Source organism: Carex rostrata, chromosome 27 (genome assembly GCF_964058835.1).
Source record: "Carex rostrata chromosome 27, lpCarRost1.2, whole genome shotgun sequence".
NCBI lineage: Eukaryota > Viridiplantae > Streptophyta > Magnoliopsida > Poales > Cyperaceae > Carex > Carex rostrata.
The window spans coordinates 6036094-6062444 of NC_135944.1; the positions used below are offsets into that span (position 1 = coordinate 6036094).

General features: G+C 33.6%; 3 protein-coding genes and 1 long non-coding RNA gene across 4 annotated transcripts in view; 3 read left to right on the plus strand and 1 right to left on the minus strand.

Annotated features, from left to right (window-relative positions):
• The first annotated feature begins 6611 nt into the window (after nt 1-6611).
• On the plus strand, nt 6612-10823 carry LOC144545331 (putative disease resistance protein RGA3). The gene is made up of 2 exons (XM_078293919.1): nt 6612-7909; nt 10374-10823. The coding sequence occupies exons 1-2, from the start codon at nt 6851-6853 to the stop codon at nt 10713-10715; spliced, it is 1401 nt and encodes a 466-aa protein (XP_078150045.1). The 5' UTR covers nt 6612-6850; the 3' UTR covers nt 10716-10823.
• A 38-nt stretch (nt 10824-10861) lies between these two features.
• LOC144545019 (putative disease resistance protein At3g14460) lies at nt 10862-12327 on the plus strand. The gene is made up of 2 exons (XM_078293573.1): nt 10862-10884; nt 11289-12327. Exons 1-2 carry the CDS (start codon nt 10862-10864, stop codon nt 12325-12327), a joined length of 1062 nt encoding a protein of 353 aa, XP_078149699.1.
• A 2338-nt stretch (nt 12328-14665) lies between these two features.
• LOC144544901 (uncharacterized) overlaps nt 14666-26351 on the minus strand; it is a 44378-nt gene continuing 32692 nt past the window's right edge. The window contains exons 1-3 of the mRNA XM_078293446.1: nt 15654-15742; nt 15293-15404; nt 14666-15182 (exon numbers count right to left, since the gene is read on the minus strand). Of these exons, the coding sequence (XP_078149572.1) occupies nt 14901-15182; nt 15293-15404; nt 15654-15736 (477 nt within the window). The 5' untranslated portion in view covers nt 15737-15742 and the 3' untranslated portion in view covers nt 14666-14900. Of the gene's footprint in view, nt 15183-15292; nt 15405-15653 lie in introns of the transcript that reaches the window.
• LOC144544902 (uncharacterized) lies at nt 20295-21374 on the plus strand. Its single transcript, XR_013508359.1, has 3 exons — nt 20295-20437; nt 20733-20891; nt 20985-21374. It is a non-coding gene; the product is annotated as an uncharacterized LOC144544902 (long non-coding RNA).

A 26351-nucleotide genomic window follows, 5' to 3' on the forward strand; every position in this document is an offset into this window, starting at 1 on the left:
GATTTTGCAAAAAGTCACGCAACATATGAGATATCTTAGAGGATACGAATTCACTAGTTGACTCCCTTCTCAGACTTTCTCCTAATTTTGATCTCCCTTCCTTTTTTTTTTTGGCAATTTCCCTCCACATATTTTGATTGCCGCCAAACCAATTTTCTACCTTGAATTCAGCGACTAGTGTTGGGTTGAATTATACACATTTCCCTCCACATTTTGGCAAACTAATTTTTGACTCCCACCTATTTTTTTAGAACTTCCCTCCACATTTCCTTCATCTCTTTCTTAAAAGCACCAGCGTTCATGCTCACCGGACTCCTTCTTCGCCTCCTAAACAAAAATGCCCTACGCTCACGAGGTGTTTGCTGAAATGCCCGGCTGAATCACTATTGGCTTCTAAATGCATCTTGCCCCATGGACCCGGCAAGCTTAAGCTAGTATTTGTAAAATCCATTTTACTGTTCTCTCTTTTTCTCCCTTCTGTACTTCGCCTCTCGCAAATTCCAACAGAGATGCACAAAGAGAGAAGAGAGAGAGGTGCATATGTATATATCCTTGATGCTTACAAGGTGTTCGACAAATTGCCACAATGAAATTATTTATTTTTTAACCTTTTGTGCCAGTGCCTACAAATCCAAAAAAAAGTAGGATTTATTTTTTTATCTTCTCTAACTTAAGTAACTATTTTCAATTCGCAGCTCACCAATTGGCACCATGATTGATCGCTGATGGGTTAGTTTACTGCTTATGCAACAAGGTCGGTAATCGATTTAGAGATGGGACTCGGGAGGGAAGTTCACAAAACTCTGAATTCTTTGACAGATAGATTTAGACACAAATATTATTTCCATATCATGAGTTGGATTTGGTTCTGCCTATGTTTTACAAAATAAATCATGAGTATTCCTTCATCCACTGTCCATCTTCAGATATGTTTTAGAAAAAAACAAAAAATTTCTCTGTTGGTTGTAGGGCATTTTAAGAAAATAGGCAATAAGATATAGTTGATTATTTATATCTTTTAAAAAAAATTCAAGAATAAATAACTAATACATTTGCATCTATGCTATTGGATTGATTGTGAGACTCATATTAAGTTCATATCAATGCATAGCGCAAAAGCAACATGTACTATAAGTTAGTTTGTAGTCTCCTTAATTCTCAATTTGATGATTTTATCACAAAAATGTATGCACAACTTACCCAAAGACCTTCATACAACCTTTGTGCATGTTCCCTTATTTTTGCAATATTTTTAACAATTTATTTCATCACTTTTCAGTTTGTGAGGTGCAGTTTGGATCATTCTGACATGTTGTTTTATTATTTTTGTATAGAACAAACCATAGATCCAAATTGGATGTTTTTTGTGTCTAAAATTTCAGGAAGTCATGATCTACACCCACAATTAATTTCAACTTATTGTATTACCAAGAGCTAGGCCAAACTTAAGTTTTTCTCAAGATCAGTTCTGTACCAGTTTTGGTTCTGTACCAGATTTTATTTTCTGACAAACAGTATTGTATAATTTGTACAAGACAAATTACAGCTCCAAATTGAGTGTTCTTGGTACCAAAATTCTTAGGATATTAAGATCTTTCACCATGATTTATTTAACATTTTTATGGATTTTGTAACTGAGTCGAATTTGGGGTTTCTGTATAAGGAAGTTCTGCAACAGCAGCACTATTGTACCTGTATTTGCATTTCCAGAAGCTAAACTTTGAGAATTCATTATAAATTGTAGAAAATTCCAAAAATAGAAAAGTTTGTTTATGTTATAAGACAATAACCATCTTGTATTGTTTTTTTGAAAATGTTGTACCAGTAATTACAAATTTTCGTTTAACTCTTGTAAGAATTGTCTACTTTCAAGTTGAAGATATCAATATAATTAATTGTTTAATTTATTAATTTATTTTACATGGATAGGTGAATGTTACAATCTCGTCAGAAGATAGTTCTTGTATTGAAGTGATATTGAACAAATTATTATGAATATATATCTGTTATTTTGTGCTCTTGAATATTTCTGTTTCCCATGTATGGGTATATATTTAGAATAATATTCCATGGTGATGAGAAAAAAGAAAAATTTAATGAGTGTTTGTTCTAACTTCCAAAATTTAAGTTATCAAAGTATTGAATTCTTATAAACTAATATTATTCATGTTGTTGTGATTTATAATAAAAATTTTCATTGAAAAGGAGATGCAGAATAAACAGAAACATATCTGTCTCCAGGAACTAAACAGTTGCAAGGGTAGTCTCATGCAATTGCATGAGAAAATAATATAAATAGGAGCTTCATTAAAATATAATATAAACAAGGGGGTAAAGTAAAGTAGTTGCAAGGCCGGTTAATAAAATATAATATCCACCATGTATTTGAGTAGTTGCATGTGCAAGAGGTTCAGTTGTTGCAAGGACCTCCGATTAATTACAATATCTGACCTTCAAAACGTAATGGCAAAGGTATATAGAAAACAGTTGCATGGTTGCACATCACACATTTGCATGCGAGAGGTGTTGCAAGGGACTACCCTTGCAACAAGTTTGAAGAATTCAGAAACGTCATTTCTGTTGCAAGGGCCATCCTTGTCTTGCAACAAACCGGTGTTACCCATGCAATAAACTCAGATTCTAGTAGTGTGCATTGCTATTTCAGATAGCAGAATGTACTCACTGCTATGAAGTAATAAATATTTTTTTCCCTATGACTGAATTAGAGATTCTTACTAGACCTAAATCAATTTATTGTGCAGACCCTAGTTCTTGTGTTGTGCACTTGTGCAGCAGTTCACAAAAAACTTTCAAGTTGATTTGACTTCATCTGTGTTTGGTCTCTTAATTAATTTATCTGATTTCTAAACCAACTTATGCGTTTAGGACCCAATAATTATTATTATTATTTTTTGCTATATTAAAGTGCTATGTCTAGTAACATTCTTCTAAGAAAACTTGTACAACTCTCTCGGTACAAAAAAATATTTTTCATTCAAGTAGAACTAGGGTGCTCTTAAGCTTACTAAAGTTTTGGTGAGCTTAACTCTAAAACTCATCAAATCGATTTCAAATGACGAATCCGAACCGTTGAAACCCACCTATCTTATGTGTGATGCATCTACATGTGAAATTTTTAAATATTCGAATTAATTTAGTATAAAGTCAAGCGGTCAAAAACATTCAAAAAATGAATGCACTAAAATTAATTTATTAACCTTCTAATTTTGACCGCTTGACTTTATACTAAATTAATTAAAATGTTTAAAAATTTCACATGTAGATGCATCACACGTAAGGTAGACGGGTTTCAACAGTTCGGATTCGTCGTTTGAAATCAATTTGATGAGTTTTAGAGTTAAGCTCACCAAAACTTTGGTGAGCTTAAGAGCACCCTAGTTCTACTCTTTTCATGAAATTTAGCTGGAACGACATTTGTATCACATGTAGCTGTTTCATATAGGAATTTCAAATTAAATAATTGTTTCACATGTAGTTGTTTCATATAGGAATTTGAAATTGAATAGTTCTAAGATTAATTTTGAAACATTCATGTTGTTGTAAGTGCTAATTAGGTGCAAAAAAAATGTGACTGGGCCTAGTCAGGGACTCAGGTCAGGTTCAATTGGCTCTGAATTATGTCACTGTGTCTATAGATTAATTTGGATCTTTTTTTTTTTGGTGCAGTTCACTTAATTTGGCTTCTCAATAGAACATTAATATTAAGTCTTATTACAATTTCCAATTCTAATTTAATTTTTTTTTCCTGATTGAACCAGCATTAATTCCTCACCAATGGAGATTTCTCTTGGACATCAAATCAAATTTGGTTTGATGTTCGGTAATATCCATCTGATATGCATTGATATTTTTTACATAAGGGTTTAGATCTGCATTAATATCAATTGTTATGTGAATTTAAACTGTTCAGCGATCTCTTCTTCTCTGATCATTGTTTTTCTTCTGTGGCTCTGTTCAGCGAGATTTTCTTTATGAAACAATAAATGCATTTTAAAGAGAACAAATGGTTCTTTCCTTTTATGAATTAATGTCAATTTAGAAATGCAATTTTACAATAGAAAGTAGTGTAAAAATACAAATGATTCAGAAATTAAAGTATTCTAAAATTAATTGATTGATATTGATGAAATGATTCACAAATTAAAGCATCTACCGTTTTTTTAATAAAAACCCAAGGAAATATATTATGAATAAATTATTTATGGATATCAATGTTGCAGCTCTTCACTAATTATTTCAATACTTCTTTTTACAAAAGTATGTGTCACATCCTAGTTTTGATACACTTAAAACGACTTGTGTTTCTCTTTTGGATAGATAAAAGCTTCATACAGTTCACATTCTCTCAGATATCTCAACTTTTGCGTGTTTTTAAAAAAATTCTTAACCATTAAAATACGTGATGCACGAATCTCAAAGCACAAATATATTGCCCTGCTAGAGGTGCAAACAGATCGGATATTATCTGTCCATATCCGTATCCATATTTTTTTAGTTTTTTGAATATCCGTATGTGCATATTCGGATACTGATACGTATAATTATTTGTATGGATAATAATCTGTATTGACATTTTTTATCAACTTATTTTAGTATTTTAGAATCATATATGATTAGGGGAGTATTTTTCTATTGGCATTTTAGCATTTTTACTCAAATTATAAATAGTAAAGTCCGTGCACAAAACATCCAAGTAATGCACCACATGGGACCAGGGTCACCTGCCCATCAATCAACTTCTAATTCCCACCCGTCGATTTATTGGATGAGGTTGTAAACAAGGTACACAACATGAATTCATAGTTTTGTTTGTTAGATCCATTGGGTGAAAAATATATATGTATTCGATGAGTTGTAATAGAGAATTGCAGGTGATATGTTGTATGTATGAATGTAAGAATTGTGTGTGTGTGTTGCCTGTTTCTGATGAATCAATTTATGTTTGTATCTTGTATGTTTCTTTTCATGATGTATAATGTATTAATTTTTTGTTCTTATTATGGCTAGCAAATTAGGGGGCGAACCAATTATATAAATGAAATTATGTTTAAAAAACAAACTTCTTCTATTGGTACAAATTCCAAACGAAAGAAGTTTCAATTAAGGGTGGTAGAACTAACTTTGTTCTAACGGTGACGCATTATTTACCAATAGAAGTAGGATAATTCTTATATTTGTACTGTTCGGTGTACCGATAGAAAGGGGCACAGGGGTGTAATGGCATAAACTGTTTGGTTAATTGGGATATAGAACATGTGCTCTGAAGATTAATGAGGGATAGGTTATTTTGGACCTATCCCAACAGAATGAGGTGCTACTAGTGAAATGGTTATGGCCGATTGATCTGACACAGGCGGTGGGCAAAAACCCTTAACCTAACCAGACCTGAAAATCTAACGAACTCTGGTGATTGTTCCTTCTTACATAAGGACCTAGCTGGCTTACTCCCATTTGTTAGGTGCTGTACTGATCAAGGGGGCGAAAGCTGGTGATGGGAGAATTTGGATTCCTTCACGTGCTCTTCGGGCTACAAAGTACTGCACAATACAAGAGTGATCTCCAAGTATAATAGAGTACTATGAAAGTTGAAGGCCCCAATGAAAGTGAAGATTTTTGTATGGTTATTACTTACTACTGGATAACAAGTTACTCACTCAGGAAGTACTTATCTCTAGGGCTTGTATAGTGTCCCACTGCTGCATCTTTTGTGCAAATGGTATTATAGAGATAAGGGACCATATTTTGTGGGAATGTACATGTGCAAGATGGTTTTGGAGATGATTATTGGTTAGTTTGAATCTAAATTGGCGCAACGGAGACAATTGTGGATATCTGGTGGCAAGACAGGTGAGAACCACCATGCTGGAAAAACTAGAATAAGCATCTTTGAGTATTCATCATTATCTTGTGAGTATTCTTGATAAAAGTCATTCTTAATTAGCCTCAATAACAGAATAAGCATCTTTGAGTATTCATCATTATCTTGTGAGTATTCTTGATAAAAGTCATTCTTAATTAGCCTCAATAACTAGAATAAGCATCTTTGAGTATTCATCATTATCTTGTGAGTATTCTTGATAAAAGTCATTCTTAATTAGCCTCAATAACAGAATAAGCATCTTTGAGTATTCATCATTATCTTGTGAGTATTCTTGATAAAAGTCATTCTTAATTAGCCTCAATAACTAGAATAAGCATCTTTGAGTATTCATCATTATCTTGTGAGTATTCTTGATAAAAGTCATTCTTAATTAGCCTCAATAACAGAATAAGCATCTTTGAGTATTCATCATTATCTTGTGAGTATTCTTGATAAAAGTCATTCTTAATTAGCCTCAATAACTAGAATAAGCATCTTTGAGTATTCATCATTATCTTGTGAGTATTCTTGATAAAAGTCATTCTTAATTAGCCTCAATAACAGAATAAGCATCTTTGAGTATTCATCATTATCTTTTGAAAAAGTTGGTAATTGAAAACAGAATAAGCATCTTTAAATATTCATTATTGTCTTTTGAAAAAGTTTGTAATTGGATGCTTACTTCACGAACAATTAATTGAGTAAAATTATAAATAGTACAGTCCATGAACAAAAGAATAAAACCTCCGAATAATGCACCACCCACACATCAATCAACTTTTAATTCCTACCAATGAATGAAATGCCTTTACATGGCTTGCTTGTGCCAAAAGCTATTACAACACTCTTTATCCAGCTCATCTCCGTCCCACCAACTCTTAATAGTTCCAGAGCCAGACTCTCCAACTATCCCCATTCCATTTTCGCTTCCCTTCTGACCACTAGCTGTAGCTCTCATTCAAAACAAAAATGGCGATGATACTTGATGCCTTCTTGTCAAAGTTTAGCGAACTTCTTGTGCAAATGGTGGAGGAGGAGGTGGGCATGTTGTTGGGCATCCCTGGCCAGATTGAGAAGCTTGACAAGACCATTCGTGACATCCAATGTGTCCTTGCTGATGCAGAGGGGAGGCAGAGCAAGAGCAGTGCCATCGAGCGGTGGCTTATGCAGCTCAAAGATATCATGTACGATGCTGATGAAGTCATTGATCTCTGTCAAATCAAGGCAAAGGAGCACCCTGAAGCTACCTCCAGTTCCCGTTCCTCTTTGAATGCTCAGTGTGGCTGTCATTTTCTGTCTTGCTTCCGCAGCTCTTTATTTGCTCATGAGATTGGTTCTAAAATCAAGAATATCAATTTGAGGCTAGAGGAGATTGCCAAGAGTAAGGCTAATCTGGGTTTGACCGAAACACAAATCTTTCCCGGCACTCTCGATGAAAGTAGTCGAGTGAACATGATCACCTGGCGCAAGACTGATCCCTCAGTCGTGCAGGCTGATTTTGCAGGAAAAAAGATTGAAGAAGATACTGAGCTTCTAGTGAACTGGCTGACCCAAGAAAAGAATGATGTGAACGAAAATGTCCATGTTTATGCTATTGTGGGGATGGGAGGAATTGGGAAGACCACTCTCACAAAAAGGATCTACAATGATCCGAGAATTCAGGAGGGATTCCAGTTAAAAATCTGGGTATGCATCTCAAAGGAGGTGAGAATAGTGGAAGTGTTTAAGTGTCTAATCCGAGGGGCACAAGGTGATCACGGTGCTGCCCAGGAGAGATCAGAGCTGGTGCCTTTACTCCAGAGGCTAATTCAGGGTAAAAAGTTTCTTTTTGTTCTTGATGATGTTTGGGAAGAGAGTCGAGCAGTTTTGGAAGACTGGTTGCGTGCTCCCATGAGTGTGGGAGCTCATGGGAGTAGCTTACTTGTCACTACTCGGAATGGAAGTGTTGCGAATGGCATGAGGGCATCAAAATTGCATCAGGTGGAGAAGCTATCTCATGAGGATGGCTGGTCTCTCTTAGTTAAACAGGTAATGCTAATGAATGGCCTAGCCTTATAATTAACCTTGCTACTTTGGCTAGGTTATGATTTTAAGTATTGTTTTAAAAGCCTAGCATTGTCTACCTTTGTCATGATTTCAGTATTGGGTCCTTAAACAAACAATTTGGTAGTGGATTAATTAACAAATCTAATCTCATTTAATCTTATATAAACACTGGTCATCGATTCCGTTATTTTTTATATAAGATTTTTTTTTTTAATTGATGGACAAAATACGGTACATGCCATAAACGGGGTTCTATCTATACGTTCCAATGCACATATTAGTGTTTCATTTTGCATGGATAAATATATTTTTCAATGTATACTATTTAAAAGTGCATAATATCATAGTAGGAAAAATCGGTATCGGGATCGGGATCGGTCCCGGCCGATACCGATACGGGATCGGGGTATCGGAAAATCGGACTTTTTGATCAGAAGCTTGTTTTACACTAAAAATGAGGAAAAAATTGATAAAAAAAATTAATTTGTCAATAATTTATGTTTAGATAAATAATTACAATCAAATAATCCATTAATACAATATAATAAATAAATAGATATCATTATTGAATACATAAATAGTAATAGACATTAAGCTAAAAAAACAAAATCAGATTTAGGAATTTCTTTATTGAATAGATAAATAGGTATCATTAATGGCCCAAATCCAATTGATGAAAATAATCCCTACATCTCCCAACACTAAAACTGAAAAGAAAAAAGAAAAAAAAAAAAAAAACTGATGAACAGTGAACCCCAATCAGTGCCACTGCCAGCGGACCCCAACTTCTCTTTAACACTCTGACTGAATAGCCCCACTCAAGTTCTCCCTTGTTAAACCAGACAAGTGGGCCTTTTCATTCTGACAATGGGATCGTGAAATAACCCTTCTTCTCCAATTAGCTTTTGACCCAGTCAAAATTGCATATTTCATCCCCAAATCCAATTTGAAGTCGTAGGCTCGTAGCACTTCGTTTTTTTTTTATGAAAATTCGCTCCAAATCGTGAGAATCAACGTCAATAATCGCTCCACAGTAGAAGAATCGACGAAAAATCGCTTGATTCGGCCAATTTGAACCAGTTTTTGGCTGAAAATCGCACACCGAGGAAATCGGGCCAAAATCGGATCGGCAATGGCCGATACCGATCCGTATCGGCCGATTCGGATCGGTATCGGCCGATTCGGATCGGTATCGGCCGATTCGGATCGGTATCGGCCGATTCGGATCGGTATCGGCCGATTATTCCTACTATGCATAATATATTCCAAAGATCTATAATACCTATAATTGTTTGATTAATAAATATTTTTTGGAACTTCGTTTTACATTGTGATCCCCCCTGTTCGTTTGGCAAGCTCTACTAAAATAGTCCTTGATGCTTTTCAAATTCATAATTTTTAAACATTAATTCAAATTTTTTATTTGTCCATTTTTAGTGAAAATTAATTCAATTTATTATATCCCGAGGTTTAAAGAAAACTAAACGAATTTTTTGTATCTTAATCGCAATAAAATTTTAAATATATGTAATAAATTAGATTTATCTTCTCCTTGTTGGGTAAATAGTTAGTTTGAAATTTTATTTTTAAATTAGTATCATATATAGTTATACGGTTGCAGGATTACACCTTATTGGTGGTCTCAACATTAATTGCATGGATTTTAAGAAAATATAACAAATTATGTTATTCCTGCATTACAAAAGAGAATATATGAAATTGAAAATAATTGCATTATTTTAGATCAAGCAGCTCTCTTTAAACTGATTGACTCTATTTCAAATCTAGTAAAACTAAATTCCAGTTACAGTAATTGGCTCAGATCTTCATCTTTAAAAAAAAAAAAAATGGCAGGCGATGGCCTACCTAAATAATTTAATTAAAACCAAAAAAATCTAGTTTCAGCAATTGTTGACTGCAGTGGTCTGGAGAATATAGTCGTACTAAATTGGCAGTAGGTGCTGGGATGGTGATCAGATGTATTAGTCTTTACTAGCATAAGATGTTTACTTATATTAGTTCAGTTTTTACCAGTACTGTTCATTTACTTTCCAGTTTTAATTTGTCTAGGACTAGATTTAATATCTTAGCTGCAATTTTAATTTCTCTTTTCTATCCATAATGTAATGAACTATTTTATTAAATGCATTACTACTGGTTTCCAATAAATAAATAAAAAAGCATAAGCTGTTTAATAGGCCAAAATACCGACCTTTTTGTTTCACGTGTTAAATCCACTTTTAGTTAGTTTTACTGCTATCAAAAATAAGTTATCCAAAATTAAGTTGGTCGAACTGATTCCATAATTATTTTTTTCTTTTCTTTGAAAATAGTTTTTGTTATCTCTAAATGTGCCACTTGGATTTTATACTGAGACCTCTAATTTTTGCTACAATCTTTAAACGCCAAAAGTTTCTAATTAAGACACTTGACCTATATCTGTCAGGTGTTTCAAAATGAGGAGAGTGAGATTGAAGAATTTAAGGATATTGGGTTGCAACTAGTTGAAAAATGTGATGGTTTGCCTCTTGCTATTAAAAGCATAGGTGGTGTGCTTTGCATGAAGTGCAAAACAAGAGGCGAGTGGCAAGCAATATTGAGAAACGATGTTTGGTCCAAGGGTGGACTGCTAGAAGATGTCCATCGAGCATTGTACTTGAGCTACGAGGACCTTTCGTCACCTTTGAAGCAATGTTTCATCTTTTGCTCCCTCTTTTCTGAAGATTTTAAATATGAGAAAACAAATATAATTTATATGTGGCTAGCAGAAGGATTTTTTGTCAAATAAGAGTGATTTTTGGAATTTGGGGACAAAGTACTATACAGAGTTAGTGCTACGAAATCTTTTGGAAGAGACTGGCACATACCGAAATGGTGAAACTTTTTTTAAAATGCATGACCTTTTGTGGTCTTTCGCCCGTTATTTAGGAAAAAATGAGAATTGTGTATTACAAGAGGTAAGTGATGCGAAAACTGAGGGTTCACAGAAAATACGGAGGTTATCAATAGAAGGAAATGAGGTGAACACTGGAGTAATTCAAAAAGAAAAAGGGTTGAGAACATTATTATTGCATTATGGTAAACCTGAAATTGGACTTGATGATTTGTGTAAAGCCTTGTCAAACCTCCGCATCTTAGATCTTAGCCATTCCAATTTCTCAATACTACCAAATTCTTTATGTGATCTCGTGCATCTGAGATACGTAGATGTCAAATTTTCAAAGGTAACAGAACTTCCGAATTCCATTGGAAACCTCAAATATCTAATATATTAAAATTTTTCAAATTGCTCAAATTTATCACATGTCCCTCAAAATATCATCAACCTACAAGAACTGAAATTTCTGATTTTGAGTCCCAGCATCAAGACAATACCTGCAGGCTTGAAAAAACTAGACAAGCTCGTTGAACTACATGAATTCAGGCCATATCAGAACAACTTGGAGGGCTTTAGTACCCTTGATGAGTTAGAAACTCTATCAAATCTAATTATTCTTAGATTACAGTGTTTGGAGGAAGTATCTGATATGTACCTAGCAAAACAAGCAAACCTTATGAGCAAGTATCAGTTGCGACACCTAACCCTAGATTACACTTGTTTAAGTTCGGAAGAACAGCTGTCCCAAACCAATGAGAAAAAGATGAAAGCCGAGAATGTTTTAAATGAGCTTTGTCCTCCACTTTATGTAGAATATGTTACAATTTTTAATTACTTTGGTACTCATCTTCCTAATTGGCTGAGTTCTAGGGCATACCTTTCAAACTTGAAAGATCTATGGATCCAAAATTGTGCTTGCTTTGAGGAGGTTGCATCATTAGGCCTACTCCCTAATTTGGAGTATCTCAGGGTTTTTAGTGCCTATTCAGTTGTGAATATAGGAGAAGAGTTCCTGTTGGGGGGTATCCAAAGCAGAGATTCAACAACAACTAGTTGCTCTGTCAAGCCTGCATTTCCCAAATTGAGGGAACTATATCTTTTTGATATGTACAATTGGAAAGAGTGGCAGTGGAATAAGGGACAACCAGCCATGCCCAACCTAAAACTTTTATTTATTCAAACTTGTCCCCATTTGAGATCTCTTCCGGAGGGTCTTTCCCACCATGCTACTTCCTTGGAGTGCCTACGTATTCATAGTGCTGACAATCTAATAACTGTGGGTAATCTTAAAGTACAGACGATGGAATTATTGAAATTTGAAATGGAAACCCTCCCAGAATACTTGACCACAATAATGGCACAAAAGCTAGAGATCATATATTGTCCTGAGAGGTTGCTGTCAAAGATTGTAAGGCAAGAAGAAACTGGTTCTGAAAGGATCAAATTCAAGCACATTCCCAAGGTGACTATCAAAGAGAAAACATTCCTATCAGGCACACTAGTTGTTTCTGATCACAACTAAGGTCGTAAACCAAGGATATATTCTGATTCTGGTAATTATAATTTTTCCGTTTTAAGTTTTTACTTTTTAGTATGATTTTTATGTGAAGCAAGCATTGTTTATTTGATAATCAACGATCTTTTCCTTTTAAAGTGTAGGTATCAAACATGCAGCAATCGAATGCCTGGATCACTAGGCTAAGAACAGAAAGATGCAAACACATTTGCAATATGGGTATGCTGGAATTGTAGGTTTTTTTTTTCCATCATAAAATTTTTACAAAGTAACCAAGAATTTTGATTTTTCTTTCCACTTTAAATGCAGCAGATAGATTATTTGAAGCATGATAATTGCAACAACTATACAGAGCCAACAAAGACGTAATTTACACTTCTACCCTCCCTTTTCATTTAGTATTACATTCAAGCACCTGAATAATGGATGTAGATTGTAACAGTCATGATCAGTAATGCGCAAGTTTAGTACCACAAAGCAGAATGCAAAACCTCCAAATTTAAATTTGTTTTATTTTATTTAATCTTTTTTTTTATGACAGTCTATCTAACTTGTGTTTGGAATTTGGATTCTGTCCAAATGGACTTGAATACTTGAAATTATTCCAAATGAGCTGGCCTAGGGCCCCGGACAGAAACTAGTGTATACCTTATTAAACAGAAACCAGTGTATACCTTATTAAACAGAAACCAGTGTATACCTTGTTAAAAGGAAAACATGTTGGTTGAAGTAGTTGTAATCTTTCTATTATATTTACAAGTATAAGGGTCATTTTGCTGACAATCTTGTAGCGACTCTTTATATGCTACTTACAAGAAGACACCGTTCAGTTTCACCACCAATTATAAGTACAAGGTCAGGTCAGAGATGATGTGACAGCAAGAAGAAGCATATTCTTACCAATACTCTTTTTGTTCAGGTAAATTAATTCCTCACCTGGTCTAACTAGCTTAGCTTTATACTAATTAGCATATATCTGATTCATTTTTTATCTAGTTTTATATTAATTTAATGTGGAGAGACGAGTGTAGCGGGTACAGATTCAAATTTAAGTACCTATTGATTTAACTTACAAATACAAAAAGAACCTATGCAAATGATTTAGTTCCATCATAGTACGGTACTGAACTGAACTTGGTTTTTGAGTAGCATGTTCTTGTCTGTTTTTGACCCCCTGTGTCATCTACTATGAAAGCAAAGAAGTATGAACTATTTCAGGCCAGCTATCTCAAATAGAACCATATCACAATTATCTGATTCATAACATGCGTACAATATTTCTGGAAGCAGTTATAGCGGTTTAGTTTTTTTGCATTATTCTCGTTTTATAATTAACCAACTGATAAACGTTCAATACAAAACTGAGAGATATATAGGTGTATCGAAGCAATTAAATGATGATTTTTTCAATAGGTTTATCTAAGCAATATTTTTTGGTTAATTTGAGCATTTGGTTCACACTATACATATAGAAGTATGAGGAGTACAAAACTAGAGTGTTCTTAAGTTCACCAAGTTTCTTTGTGAGCTTAACTCAAAAACTCATCGAATTGGTTTTAGGCGATGCATCGATCCAAACCATTGAAACAAATCTACTTCACTAGTGACCATGTCAAATTTATAAATTTTCAAACTAATTTAATATAAAGTCAAGCGGACAACAAATGAAGAAAAATGAACGTATATTTCAGTACATAAAGACATCAAAAATAGGTTGCTCATTTGTGATAATGTACCAGTACACTATAAAATGCCAACCAGAACATACTGTTACAATTTCATTACTTTTTGTTATTTAATATATAGCTGATGTATATTTTACCAGTTGATCTAAAATGTCAAGTTACTAAATATAATTTTGCTTCTTTGCTTGTAGATGTTGTTTTATGCTGTGAAAAATACGTACGAGGTAGGGACAACGGGCATGTGCTAATTCTCTTCTCTGGTAGAAATGAAAACTAATAGCATGTGAACCACTTGGCTGGTTTTTTAAAAGGCCTGATTAGATGTGTCACTGGTTTCCACTTTACTCGATCTATTTTGCACTGATTGATGCTCAATTTTATTTGATTCCAGTTGAATTATCTAAGATAGATAGGTTTGTCAGAAGTTCGTCTCAGCAGTCAATGACTGCTGAATAATTTTTACTGTGGTGTGCTCTGGGTATCAATTGATTTTTTTTTTTACTTTTTGAGATATAGGAATAGCTCAATTATAATAAATTCAGTTCAATATTCATTAAATGCTGTACAGATATAATTGTTTAAATTCTTGGAGTCTTCAGATTTTACCATTTCCCCTGAAAAGTATTAGTTTTTTTTTCAAATTTTGAAGGATCTATTTGCTATGCCCATTGCAGTGGAGCAATAGACAGCAAATTTGATATGAACCAATCTATTTTCTAAAACGTACAATTATCTTAATTCAAATACAAGCTTTAACACATGTCTATGTAAAGGATAATTATTGTCATACCGTTTGCATGCATCTTTAATACAAAAGTATCATCATGTAAATATATCTCAACATAACCCAATAAGTAATAGAGTGGTAGTCGGAATCAGGTATCATGCTTTATGTCACTTGTTTGTTGGATTGCTTGTCGAATCATCTATCATCAGTTGCTGCAAGTTATTAACAAGCAACTCTAATCCATTTTTATTATTCATCATGCCATCTCCAAACCCTTGGAAAGAATGCATCTGATTCATAGGAACTGACTGCATGTTATGATGCACCATAGTCTGTTCATGGTTCTTCTGTTGCAACTGCTGCTGTCGTAAGGAGTTTTGCTTCATTTGATTGAGCATATTTTTTATCGGAATCTCAATCGCACCCTGAAATTTGGTTATATAGTCATCCTGCTCACAAAAAAAGCACAAATTAAGAAATGTACAACATTATTATCAATTCTCTTCCTGCTCACAAAATAGCACTTTGTAGGGGGAATTAAATTAAGAGATTGATTTACTTTGTTAAGGGACTCTTTGAATATACACTCTTCAAGCCACTTCGCAATATGGGGCAATCTCTGTTTCTGTGCACTTGATTGGTTAGCTAGTCTCCTCTCTAACCATTTGCATCTGTAATTTTTTTTTTTAAAAAGAAGAAGAAGAAGAAGAAGAAGAAGTTGGTAGTAATGAACAAGAAGCTTCGGTAACAATAGTTTAAACATAAATCCACTTGTATGTTAATGATAATGAGACAGACTAGTTCACCACATCACCTCATGAGAAAGAATAATGCTGGTAAGCAATATTTTATAACTCATAATTAAGGTAACACACACAACTTTGCATTCAAGAAAACAGATTTATATAATACAGACTGACATTCTGTCTTGCGTATTGATTCGCAGCGCCTGGAACTCTGGGTCCATGCTGACATGGCCATCATGATTATGCATCATGTTCATAATTGGGCAATTCTACTTAATTCTCACTTGACACCTGAAAACCATATAAGAAGAAATCAATTAACAATTGTAATATCAATAGTCAATAACAATTAGAAAAGCTCTACTTTTTTGTACCAAAGTCAAAATTGGATTCGTTACATCCCAATTCCTCATATATTATACTGTTTTGTGAATTATTGTACTTAAATCTATTATTGCAATTTGTACCTTTTCGATTTTTCCGACGGGTTGCGCTTTCGGAGAAAAATCACCGGCTCAGTTGGTTGCTTGCGATTTTTTTCAAAGACTAACATAAAATAGGCAAACTAAAAATTGTATGTATTGGTGGTACATGTTTGTAAATAAAGAAAAGTTTATAATTAGTTAACTGGAGATCAGGCTATAAAATTGTGGACCAGCTTGCAAGCCTTCATTCTCTCCAAATGGACCAATATCTGAAGCTCTCCTGAACAAGCTTCTATATATAGTTCTTATATTTTCTTAAATTTATTTTGTATTTCTGAAAATGTATTTTTCTCAAATTGTATGTAACTTGTAAAATATATATGTTATATATTGAATTAAAAGTTAAATAAGTTTTTAAAAAATAATATAACAATTGAAAGCATAATTATATAACATACTCTAACCAAAAGAATAATTTAATTCTTGACTTAAAGTAATAAGTTAGAACCAAACAAAATCTTCCTTGTTTTTTTTGGGATAAAAATGGATATACTCACCGATAATTTATTACATTAGACATCATTTATATAATTCGTGATGAATTTAAAGTTGTTCGGCTTTTCACTAGATAATCAGAGTGGGAAAAATGGCACGGCGAAGCTAGTTCTATTACAGAACGGCACAGTTCCGGCACTCTTACAAGTACCGCAGAGGATACAAACTCCTCACTTTGTTTGTTATAATATATTGATAACTAAAAATAATTTATCTAGAAAATAAATACAAACGGCTAATTATTGAGCTAATTCTAAGATTGAGTTAGTCTAAAGTTGATAGCTTCATTAATTTTGAACTTGACACAATTTTATTTATAAACAAATATATTAAAATCAACTCACTCGAGCTCGATTCGTCTGCAACCATAGAATTGTCTTCAAACCACAATTTGATTTAACAAAAATAATTTCATCCGATCAAACTGTCTAATTTTAATTATATTAATATCTTAGTTAATTGTAGTAATACTTTATTTAGTATTTACATTGACATAATTGACTGGATACTAGCAGCTGATTTTTCTTTCTTTCTTGGGCCTTTTTGGGCCAAGAGGTAGCGCCTGTGATGACAAAGAGTCCAGATTATCTCAAGTAACTTAAATTTTAAATTTAGATCTGGACCGTGCGATCAGAACTCCATTTACCGTGACTGACGGTATTTGATTCCACTGGTTGGATTTGACAAATCCACGCACAGGTTGGAACTGAATACCGCAATGAGGGATTTTCTGATCTCTCATCCGCTCCACTTTGTTTGTGGGTTTCTGGGCCAGAGGTAGGTTTAGTGAGGCACGCTCCCCATTCGAAATGGAAAGTAGGGGATCCTTTAATATTCAAGTCAAGACAGATCTTACGGTCCAGATCTAAACTGAAAATTTGAGTTACTTTAGTGATATGAATTCGTCGGTGAACCATATATCATTTTGTGTCAGAGTTCAGTGGACAATTAATCTATGTTAAAAAATTGTTAAAAAAATTATTTCAGTATTAATAGATAGAATAAGAGTCTTGTGATCATATTAATTAAGCTTAAAAATTTAAAGAAATGAAAGAAACGGTGTTTACAGAGAAGACAAGGCCTCCTTTCATACTGGTACAATATATTATGAAAGAGGTCGGTAACCACAGAAGGCATAGGCTAGCTGGTTTTTATATTTTATCATTTTTTTAGATTGTAGTTTGTGTTTGTTTTAGTTTGCTCCTCTATTATTGGAGATGCATTAGAAGTGTAATTAAAAATGATAAAAATGTCATTTTTATTTAAGTGAAATTATTTCCTTCTATTATATAGACTTTTCAATTAAAAACAAGAAATGAATTCAATTCTTTTTTATTTTCATTTCGATTAACAAAATTCAATTGAAAATCATTTCTATTAAATACTATTGAATTAAAATCAATTCAACTCCACTAACTATAGTGTTCCGATCACATTGAACATGAGAGCGTATCCTCTGCAGAGGTTTTACCTGCGGTGCTGCGGTGATTTTGATCTGGTCCGTTCGTTTCGGATTGGACGGGCTGGATTAAGGGTTCACCAAATTTTGAGTTTTTTTTTAAATTCAGACAAGATTTGATCTAGTCCGTTCAATCCGAAACGAACGAACCAGATCAAAACCACCGCACAGCACCGCAGGTAAAACCTCCGCAGAGGATACGCTCTCCGGTCGAGACGCAGTCGAACCGCTTAGCTTAAACTTGACAAACTAAAATTATGTATGGTTTATATCACATCCTGGTTCTGGTTCTGGCCCAAAAAAGAAGGCCTCTACTTAAATTTTGGGCCTCTACTTAAATTATGCCTCTCTGATCTCGCTCAAGACAAATTATCAAACATGCTTATACGTAATATATCAGTATTATCAGAACTGGACCGGTCGGTTCGACCAGAAAAACAGGACCAGACCTGTCGGTTTGATCGAAAAACACGACCCGATGGCCTATTTGGTTCGGCTCTTTTTCAAATATCGCTTACTCTCGCCTTGACCGACCGAACCAGGTATATGTGTCGCACTTCACTTCACTTCACTTTCACTTGTAATTTTTAAACCCCAAAAAGAATCGCACTTCACTTTCACTTGCTAGGGTTTATGATTTCTCAAGCGGGGATATCCTAATCGAAATAATCCGTCTCGTACAGGTTAGTATTTATTCAATTCCTAGGGTTTATGTTCACTTGGCACTAGTTGATTGTATACTTTCGTTTCTAATAGCGAAAATTGAAGTAGCGGGACTATTAAATCTCTCTTATTTATTTTTATTTTAGTTGTTTCTGTGTCTGATATTTCCATGGTTTAGTATTTGTGCATTTCTCTTTTTTTGGGTAAAGATTTTTACAGAGCAGTTTTGGCTTGATGCACCGTAATAACTATAGAATTAAAACAGTATGGCAAACGGTTCGTGCGCTGCATGAAGACAAAACTACTCTGTTCAAATCTTTACCCTTCTTTTTCCAGTAAATACCTTCTTGTAGTATTTTGACTTAGTTAAGGAAGTTTCTATTGTGCCTTTGTTTTTTTTAGCAAGTGAAAGGTGTTCGAATAAATGCCTCTGAGACAGCCTGTGTGCCTCTTCCAAATCTGCCAACACAGGCTCACTTATGTTATGTAGAGGCACAAAATTTAACCAAAACTGTGTGTTGAACTTGTAAATTGTTCTATTTATGAAACAAAACTTGTAAATTGTTCTATTTATGAAACAACTAGACTGATATCTATACATACACACACAGAGGCGTGTTTCTCCTTCATTACTGGCATTTCCATCATATTTATTCTTAATTTTTGTTACTAAGGCGTGCTATCTGAATATGAATAACATCTAATCTTCTTCATTGTTAATAAAAACGAAGAGACATTTGCCTTTTAATTCAGTAAAAATGAAGAGTCTGTTTCTTTGTCCCAATTAATCTTCTTCACATTGCTGCTAGTGTTTATTTTATCTACTTTGTTCATCCATAGACACACTACTTGATGTTTTTGTGTTTAATTTTCGCAATAGTACTGAGAATTTCTATCGTTTATTTATTTGTCTAGTTGAAGCTACCCTAATTGTGATTTTCTTTGTTAAAAAAAAGGCAGGCACACAACAGCTGCTCGAGTGAATGCCACTGAGAGGTGCTAACCATGGCAACAACTAATGCCCCAAGTAAAAGAAACATTGATTTCATAAGTATTTTACCCGACTCGATACTTCACCGTATCTTGGGATTTTTGATGACTGAGGAGGCCGTCCGGACATGTGTGCTGTCAAAGAGGTGGGAGCACCTCTGGATGTCTATACCGTCCCTCAACTTCAAACTTGACAATGATAGGTTAGGGTGGTTTGTCAAATTTGTGAATGCAATGGTGATAAGGCGTAAGCCCTTGGATTTGGATGTGTTTCGCTTGTCCTGTCATAAACTTTGCACAAGGTATGAAGTGCATGAAAGAGACTGGATCCGTTATGCCGTGAACCATAACACTCGAGTTCTTGATCTTTCGCTCTATGGTTCCGTGCCACAGTACATCTACACCTGCACATCATTAGAAGAACTGTACCTCAATTACCGTAATAGATATTCATCAGTCCAGGCTGTAAATCTTCCTAACCTTAGGAAACTAAGCATTTCTAATATTGCTCGTCAATCTTATGTGAAAAACCTGCGTTCTGGCTGCCCAATACTGGAATTTCTTCGGGCAGATACTTGCGAATTCACTGATTGCGTAATTACTGATGAAAGGTTAAAGTATCTAGCTATTTTGAAGTGTCAGATACAAAAAGATGCCCAACTGTTTGTTAGTGCTCCTAATCTCCTTTCAAGGGCGAACTATCATTACCATGTAAAACAACTCTAAACATGCCATCTCTATCCTCTGCATGTTTAACGAGTTGTGATTCTTCAATGATCAAATGCTTCGAGGGGATGACTACTTGCCTTCGTTTTCTTACTCATGTTGAACTTCTAGAGTTACATTTCGAGTTTTGTAGACACAAGGTATACACCTCAAATTCTCAATTTGCAAATAGTGTTAATTTTATTTTCTTTAAATCTTAGCATGGCAAAGTGAATGTAGAAAATTAGTTATTATATAGCGTATGCCTTAAACAGGTCTTGAATTAGTGTAATATGCAAAATAGCAAATTTCTGAATTTTTGAATGCAGAATTAAATAAAAATAAAGTTAAGTGTATATATGAATTTGTTTTGCTGACTGCACTTTGAAAGGTATCAAATTCAAGGTTGACTTGATTTTGACTTCTAACCTTGTGTTTATATATTTCTAAATTTAGGAATTGTTGACATCTGATTTGTCGCTCGAATTGCCAATATTTCCGAATCTCAAGAATGTGACTGTTGCTTTTTGTATGTTTTCTTGTTTCCAAATGGTAACTTGTGTCCTAAAAAGTTCGCCAAATTTGGAGAAGCTTGCAATACTACAAAAAATATGTGTAATCCCCCCCCCCCGCCCCAGTACTAAGTTTTTTATCTTAGTCTTTTCACTTGCATAGTTTAGTAAATATCTCATTTGCTATTGATCGCAGTGGTCTAAAGGTGAAGAGGAGCTAGTACAAATGAGTTGACTAACCTCTCATCAACAATTGCAGCATCTCCATACAAAAAACTAAAGATAGTTGAAGTCAAGTACTATAAATATAATCAGATGGTACGACAATTGGCAAACACTTTGATGGATGGTACAAAGGAATTTGAAAATCTGAAGATCCATTCGTCCAAGTACAAATACTGGGATCAATATTTGAGTCGAACTTTCTGATATGATATCCTGAACTATAAAAAACAAAGAACAATTGAGTTTTTAATATGGAGTTGCTACTTGAAAACCTAACTTTTATTAGTAGTACTATGGCTTTGTAAGTCAGGTTTCTTTTGTGATGTAATATTGTTCATGTATGATTTGAATAGCTTAGTTTTGTTGCCTCAACTAATTAATTCAGATATTTGATTTTCTATTGTTTGGAAGTCCTTGGAATGGTTATGTAGTTATGTCCTTAGAATGGTTCTGATAACATTGCTCTCTTGACATCCCTGTATACTAATTTTTCAAAGCCATGCTTAATTTGCCTTTTGAATTGAGTAATTGGTTTATAGAAGTTGCTTTCCAGTGGTTTCATTAAATGAAGAATTTTGATACAGAAGTTGCTCTGCAGTTGTCAAATTTATACTGCATATAACAATGTTATATGTTATTAACTATGTAACACTGATTTTTTTTTCCAGTTTTAACATGAAATTACTGATAAGCTCTCTGCAAAAAATTCAGGGTAGTGCTATATTCAGGGCAATTATTGTAATTTTGAGAGCTCTTGCAAAAAAATTCTTTAAATACATATGTTACCCTTTCACACTCTTGTATCGAATTAATAAAAGAAGTTAACAAAAAAATGTATCTAATTAATGAAAGAAACTAATAAAGTAATCACTCCCTTTCTAGAGGAAAATCTCACGTCCCCAAGTTCCTCTTGTATCTAATTGTAAATGTATTTTCAATATTTCTCTTATTTGTATTTGCTTATAATACACAAATGACACCTTAATTGTTGGATTATGCACACCGTATACAATTTGCTAACTCAAGTGCAGAAGTTGTTTCTATTTTTTGTTTTTAATTTCAACTCCATCTATTAATTAATTGCTAGAAATATTTACCAGATCGAGTAATTTTTACTGAATCTACCGTGCCACATTTATTCCAAATATTATTACTGAGCTTAAGAACACCTAGTTTTACTCAAATATTATTACTACGATAAGATAAGATAAGATAAGATATATCCTCCCAAATGCCACATAAAGACAAAAGATAACACATCACGTGGGGCGGTCCCCTAGTTGGCTGGAGCTTCTGACACGTGGCAAGTAAAGTAGGAATAGATGGATTTCTTAATTAAAAAAGAAAAAAAGAAACGGACAAATTGTTGACCGTCCAATCATATAAACTGTAGGACACGAGCAAATAGGCACCGTTAGATTCGGCAATTTTTAATTCATTTATTTTTCAACTTTTCTGTTATTCAAATAATGAGGCTAATAATGTAATGCCCATTTTCCTTACACTGACTAAAAAAAATTGGGTTGTTGACCAGAGAAGACTAAGACTGTGTTTTACAAATATAAAATAAAATTTCATACCCCTTCGAATAATAATTTGTGATATGATCACATGGTGGTATAGAGTATTTCCATTTCTGGTCCATGAAATACCGGAGTTCACAGATCAAGAGGATCGACTAATTTGGTACTGGAGTAGAGATGGAATTTATTCATCTAACTCGGTTTACAAGGTTATGGTAATAGGAGGATTGATCAAACGACAATACAAGGATATTTGGAGCAGCTATGCACCTCCCAAGGTTAAATTCTTTATTTTCTTATGTCTTTATCATAAAATATTAACCCATGATACTACGTGTACAAGAGGAATAAACTGCCAATTGGAGTGCAGTTTGTCAAGATTATCCTCTCGAAACAGCCTTCCATATCCTATTCCAGTGCAGGTATGCATCTCGTGTTTGGGGTTGTGGGGCTGCTTATTACTCATGCGAATTCAATGTTTGAAACATGGGACAAATCATGGGCTTCATATAAGAGGGTGGTGAAAGAAGGGAAGAAAGTCTAGACAACAAGGTTTATGGCGGTACTGTGGAATATTTGGAAGCAAAGGAATAATACTATCTTCAGAGAGAAGAGAGTGCATCCAGTGGTACTTGCAATGCGAATTCTAGAAGAGACTGAATTGTGGTTATCTTGTTGTAGGCGAGGTAGTGTGGCAGTTGCCAATGTTGTGTAGTTTAGTAAGTTTTTAGGAGACTGTTTTTGTTGTTTTAAGCATATCTATTTACTGTAATTTGGTAGCTGCTACCAAAGTTTCAAAAAAAAAAAGTTGTCAAATTTATACTGCATATAACAATGTTATATGTTATTAACTATGTAACACTGATTTTTTTTTTCCAGTTTTAACATGAAATTACTGATGACCTCTCTGCAAAAAATTCAGGGTAGTGATATATTCAGGGCAATTATTGTAATTTTGAGAGCTCTTGCAAAAAAATTCTCTAAATACATATGTTACCCTTTCACACTCTTGTATCAAATTAATGCAAGAAGTTAATAAAAAAATGTATCTAATTAATAAAAGAAACTAATAAAGGAAAGTAATCCCTCTCTTTCCAGAGGAAAAATCTCACGTCCCAAATTTCTCTTGTATCTAATTGCAAATGTATTTTCAATATTCCTCTTATTTGTATTTGCTTAAAATACACAAATAACACCTTAATTATTGGATTATGCACACGGTATACAATTTGCTAACCCAAGTGCAGGAGTTGTTTCTATATATTTTTTGTTCTTAATTTCAACCCCATCTATCAATTGCAGGATCGGGTGATTTTTACTGAATCTACCGTGCCAAATTTATTCCAAAAAAAAAACAGTGTTAAATAGCTGATAGCAAGTGTTATTGTAGGCTACATAGTGACAAATAAATTATTTAGGTTCGGTTGAGCGAGTTCAAAAATTTGTGATTCGGTAATAATTTGAATATAATTCGATATCACAAGGGAGCAAAAAAACAAAAAAAAAGCCAAAACACCAAAAAAAAAAAATAATAATAAACCAAACTTTTTTTCATTTTATTCATGGATAATTTGAAAAAAAATGTTTATTCAAATTATAATTCGTGGTTCAGTTTGGTTCGAAAATTCTCAAAAATGTTTTATTGACGACTAAATGTAAATATTATGAGTAGAACTAGGGTGTTCTTAAGAACACCAAGGTGTTTGGTGAGCTTAACTCCAAAATCTATTATATTAGTTTCAAACAATAAATTCAAACCGTTAAAACTAATTTACTACACGAGTGATGAATTTACATGTAAAGTTTTTAGAATTTAGAATTTATTTTGTATAAAGTCAATTGATCAAAAACTATTTAAAAACTGAATGCACTAAAAGTAATTTATAAATCTTCTAAATTTAGCCGTTTGACTGTATACTAAAATAATTCGAAAATTTAAAATATCGTCATGTAAATTTACTTGTGAAATATATAAATTTTAATAGTAAATTTTTTTTATTTAAAACTAATATAATATATCTTAAAGTTAAATTCACCAAATGCTTTGATGAGCTTAACAACATCTAATTTTACTCAAATATTATTACTACAATAAGATAAGATATATGCTCTCAAAATGCCACGTAAAGACAAAAGACAACACATCACGTGGGGCGGTCCCCTAATTGGCTGGAGCTGCTGACACGTGGCAACTAAAGTAGGAATGGATGGATTTCTTAATTAAAAAAGAAAAAGGGAAACGGACAAATTGTTGACCGTCCAATCATATAAACTGTAGCACAGAAGCAAATAGGCACCGTTAGATTCGGCAATTTATCATTCATTTATTTTCCAACTTTGCTGTTATTCAAATAATGAGGCTAATAATGTAATGCCCATTTTCCTTACACTGACTAAAAAAAAAATTGGGTTGTTGACCTGAGAAGACTAAGACTGTGTTTTACAAATATAAAATAAAATTTCATTGAAAGAAGGACCCCTTGGAATAATAATTAATTTGTTGTCAAAATTAAATACAGAGCTCACCTTCGATCATCTCTGAACGATGTTTTCTTCTCTCCACTTCATCTCTGATTTTGTCCTTCTGGAACAAGTGAATTTACCCCGGCCCGTCTAGAACACAGACTAAGCTGTCGGTATTTTCCTTCCCATTTCCCTGAATTGATGACTTTGACTCAAAAGTCATTCCATTCCATGTTTAATTAATTACATGACATTCAAATTAAGTCTTTTTACTTTTTGCAAGTCTTCTTTGTCTCCACTCTCCACTCGCCACTTGTATGAATATGATTGTATCTAAGGAGGACAATAATTAATAAATTATAACTTTCATCAAATAAAATTAGGACCCGCAATCAAATCAAGTATCAGTATCATAGGATTTCTTTCTTTTCACATTCCCCAGTCAATCTAAAAAATACAAGTACCATGCATCTACCTCATTCTACCATCCTTTTCTCTTTTACCAAAGCAATAACCAAGTTTACTTATTTTCATTTCATTTCCTCTCTTACAGTATATCTATTCACATATTGAGAATCGTGCTGGTGGAGTGAGTCCCCGATCGATTCCAATTATTTGAACTGGGTTAGAGTTATCTTTTTTGTTTTTCTTTGGCGTGGTCTGCATGCCTATTTGATGGAGTCATGTGACCTCAAACATTACCCTCTCTAGACACTTTTTTTTTTTTTTTTTGGTGACCGTGTTAGACATTTTTAATTGAATACTATATTTATCGTTTTGTACTGAATAGAAGAAAAGGAACAAAACAAACTAAGTACGGCCGCGGGCTCCTTGTATAAATTGAAATGAAAGGACCATCAATTTTAAACAAAGCTGAAGCGACTTTCAAGTCTTCAAAGTTGAAAGCATCAAGGCAAAGGCAAAGGAGTTGAAACCAAATTCCCAGTATTAATTCATTTTTAAGGTACTATATTTAATTTAATTACAATAAATTAGTTCTTCTTTGAGAAAAAAAAAATCATGTTACTATTTTACAATATTTCTTTGACAAATTCAATTTTAATTCATTTTTTTTTCTGTTTTTTTAAATAAAAAACAAGCTTCTCCATAAAAAAAAATTAAAAAAAAAAACGAGTTTCCGATCTGATTCGACATCCTATTCACTTGATTCCGATTCTATAGTCAAGTAAGATTTTGCGAACCATGATCATTACTCTTTGATCAGTATTCGCCAAAATACATGTACAACCACAATTAGTCTAGTACTCTTCTTGAACTCGTTTTTTCCCCAACAAGCAAAGGGAAAACTTTTGTGCATGACTTTTCATTTAAAATGGTTTACACCTTCTTCA

Bases quoted from the DNA above. Each gene is read 5' to 3' on its own strand.
- LOC144545331 (XM_078293919.1), top strand. From the start codon at position 6,851: ATGGCGATGATACTTGATGCCTTCTTGTCAAAGTTTAGCGAACTTCTT. The intron at 7,910-10,373 runs GTAATGCTAATG...TATATCTGTCAG, and splicing joins GGTCTCTCTTAGTTAAACAG to GTGTTTCAAAATGAGGAGAG.
- LOC144545019 (XM_078293573.1), top strand. From the start codon at position 10,862: ATGAGAATTGTGTATTACAAGAG. The intron at 10,885-11,288 runs GTAAGTGATGCG...TTTGAGTCCCAG, and splicing joins AGAATTGTGTATTACAAGAG to CATCAAGACAATACCTGCAG.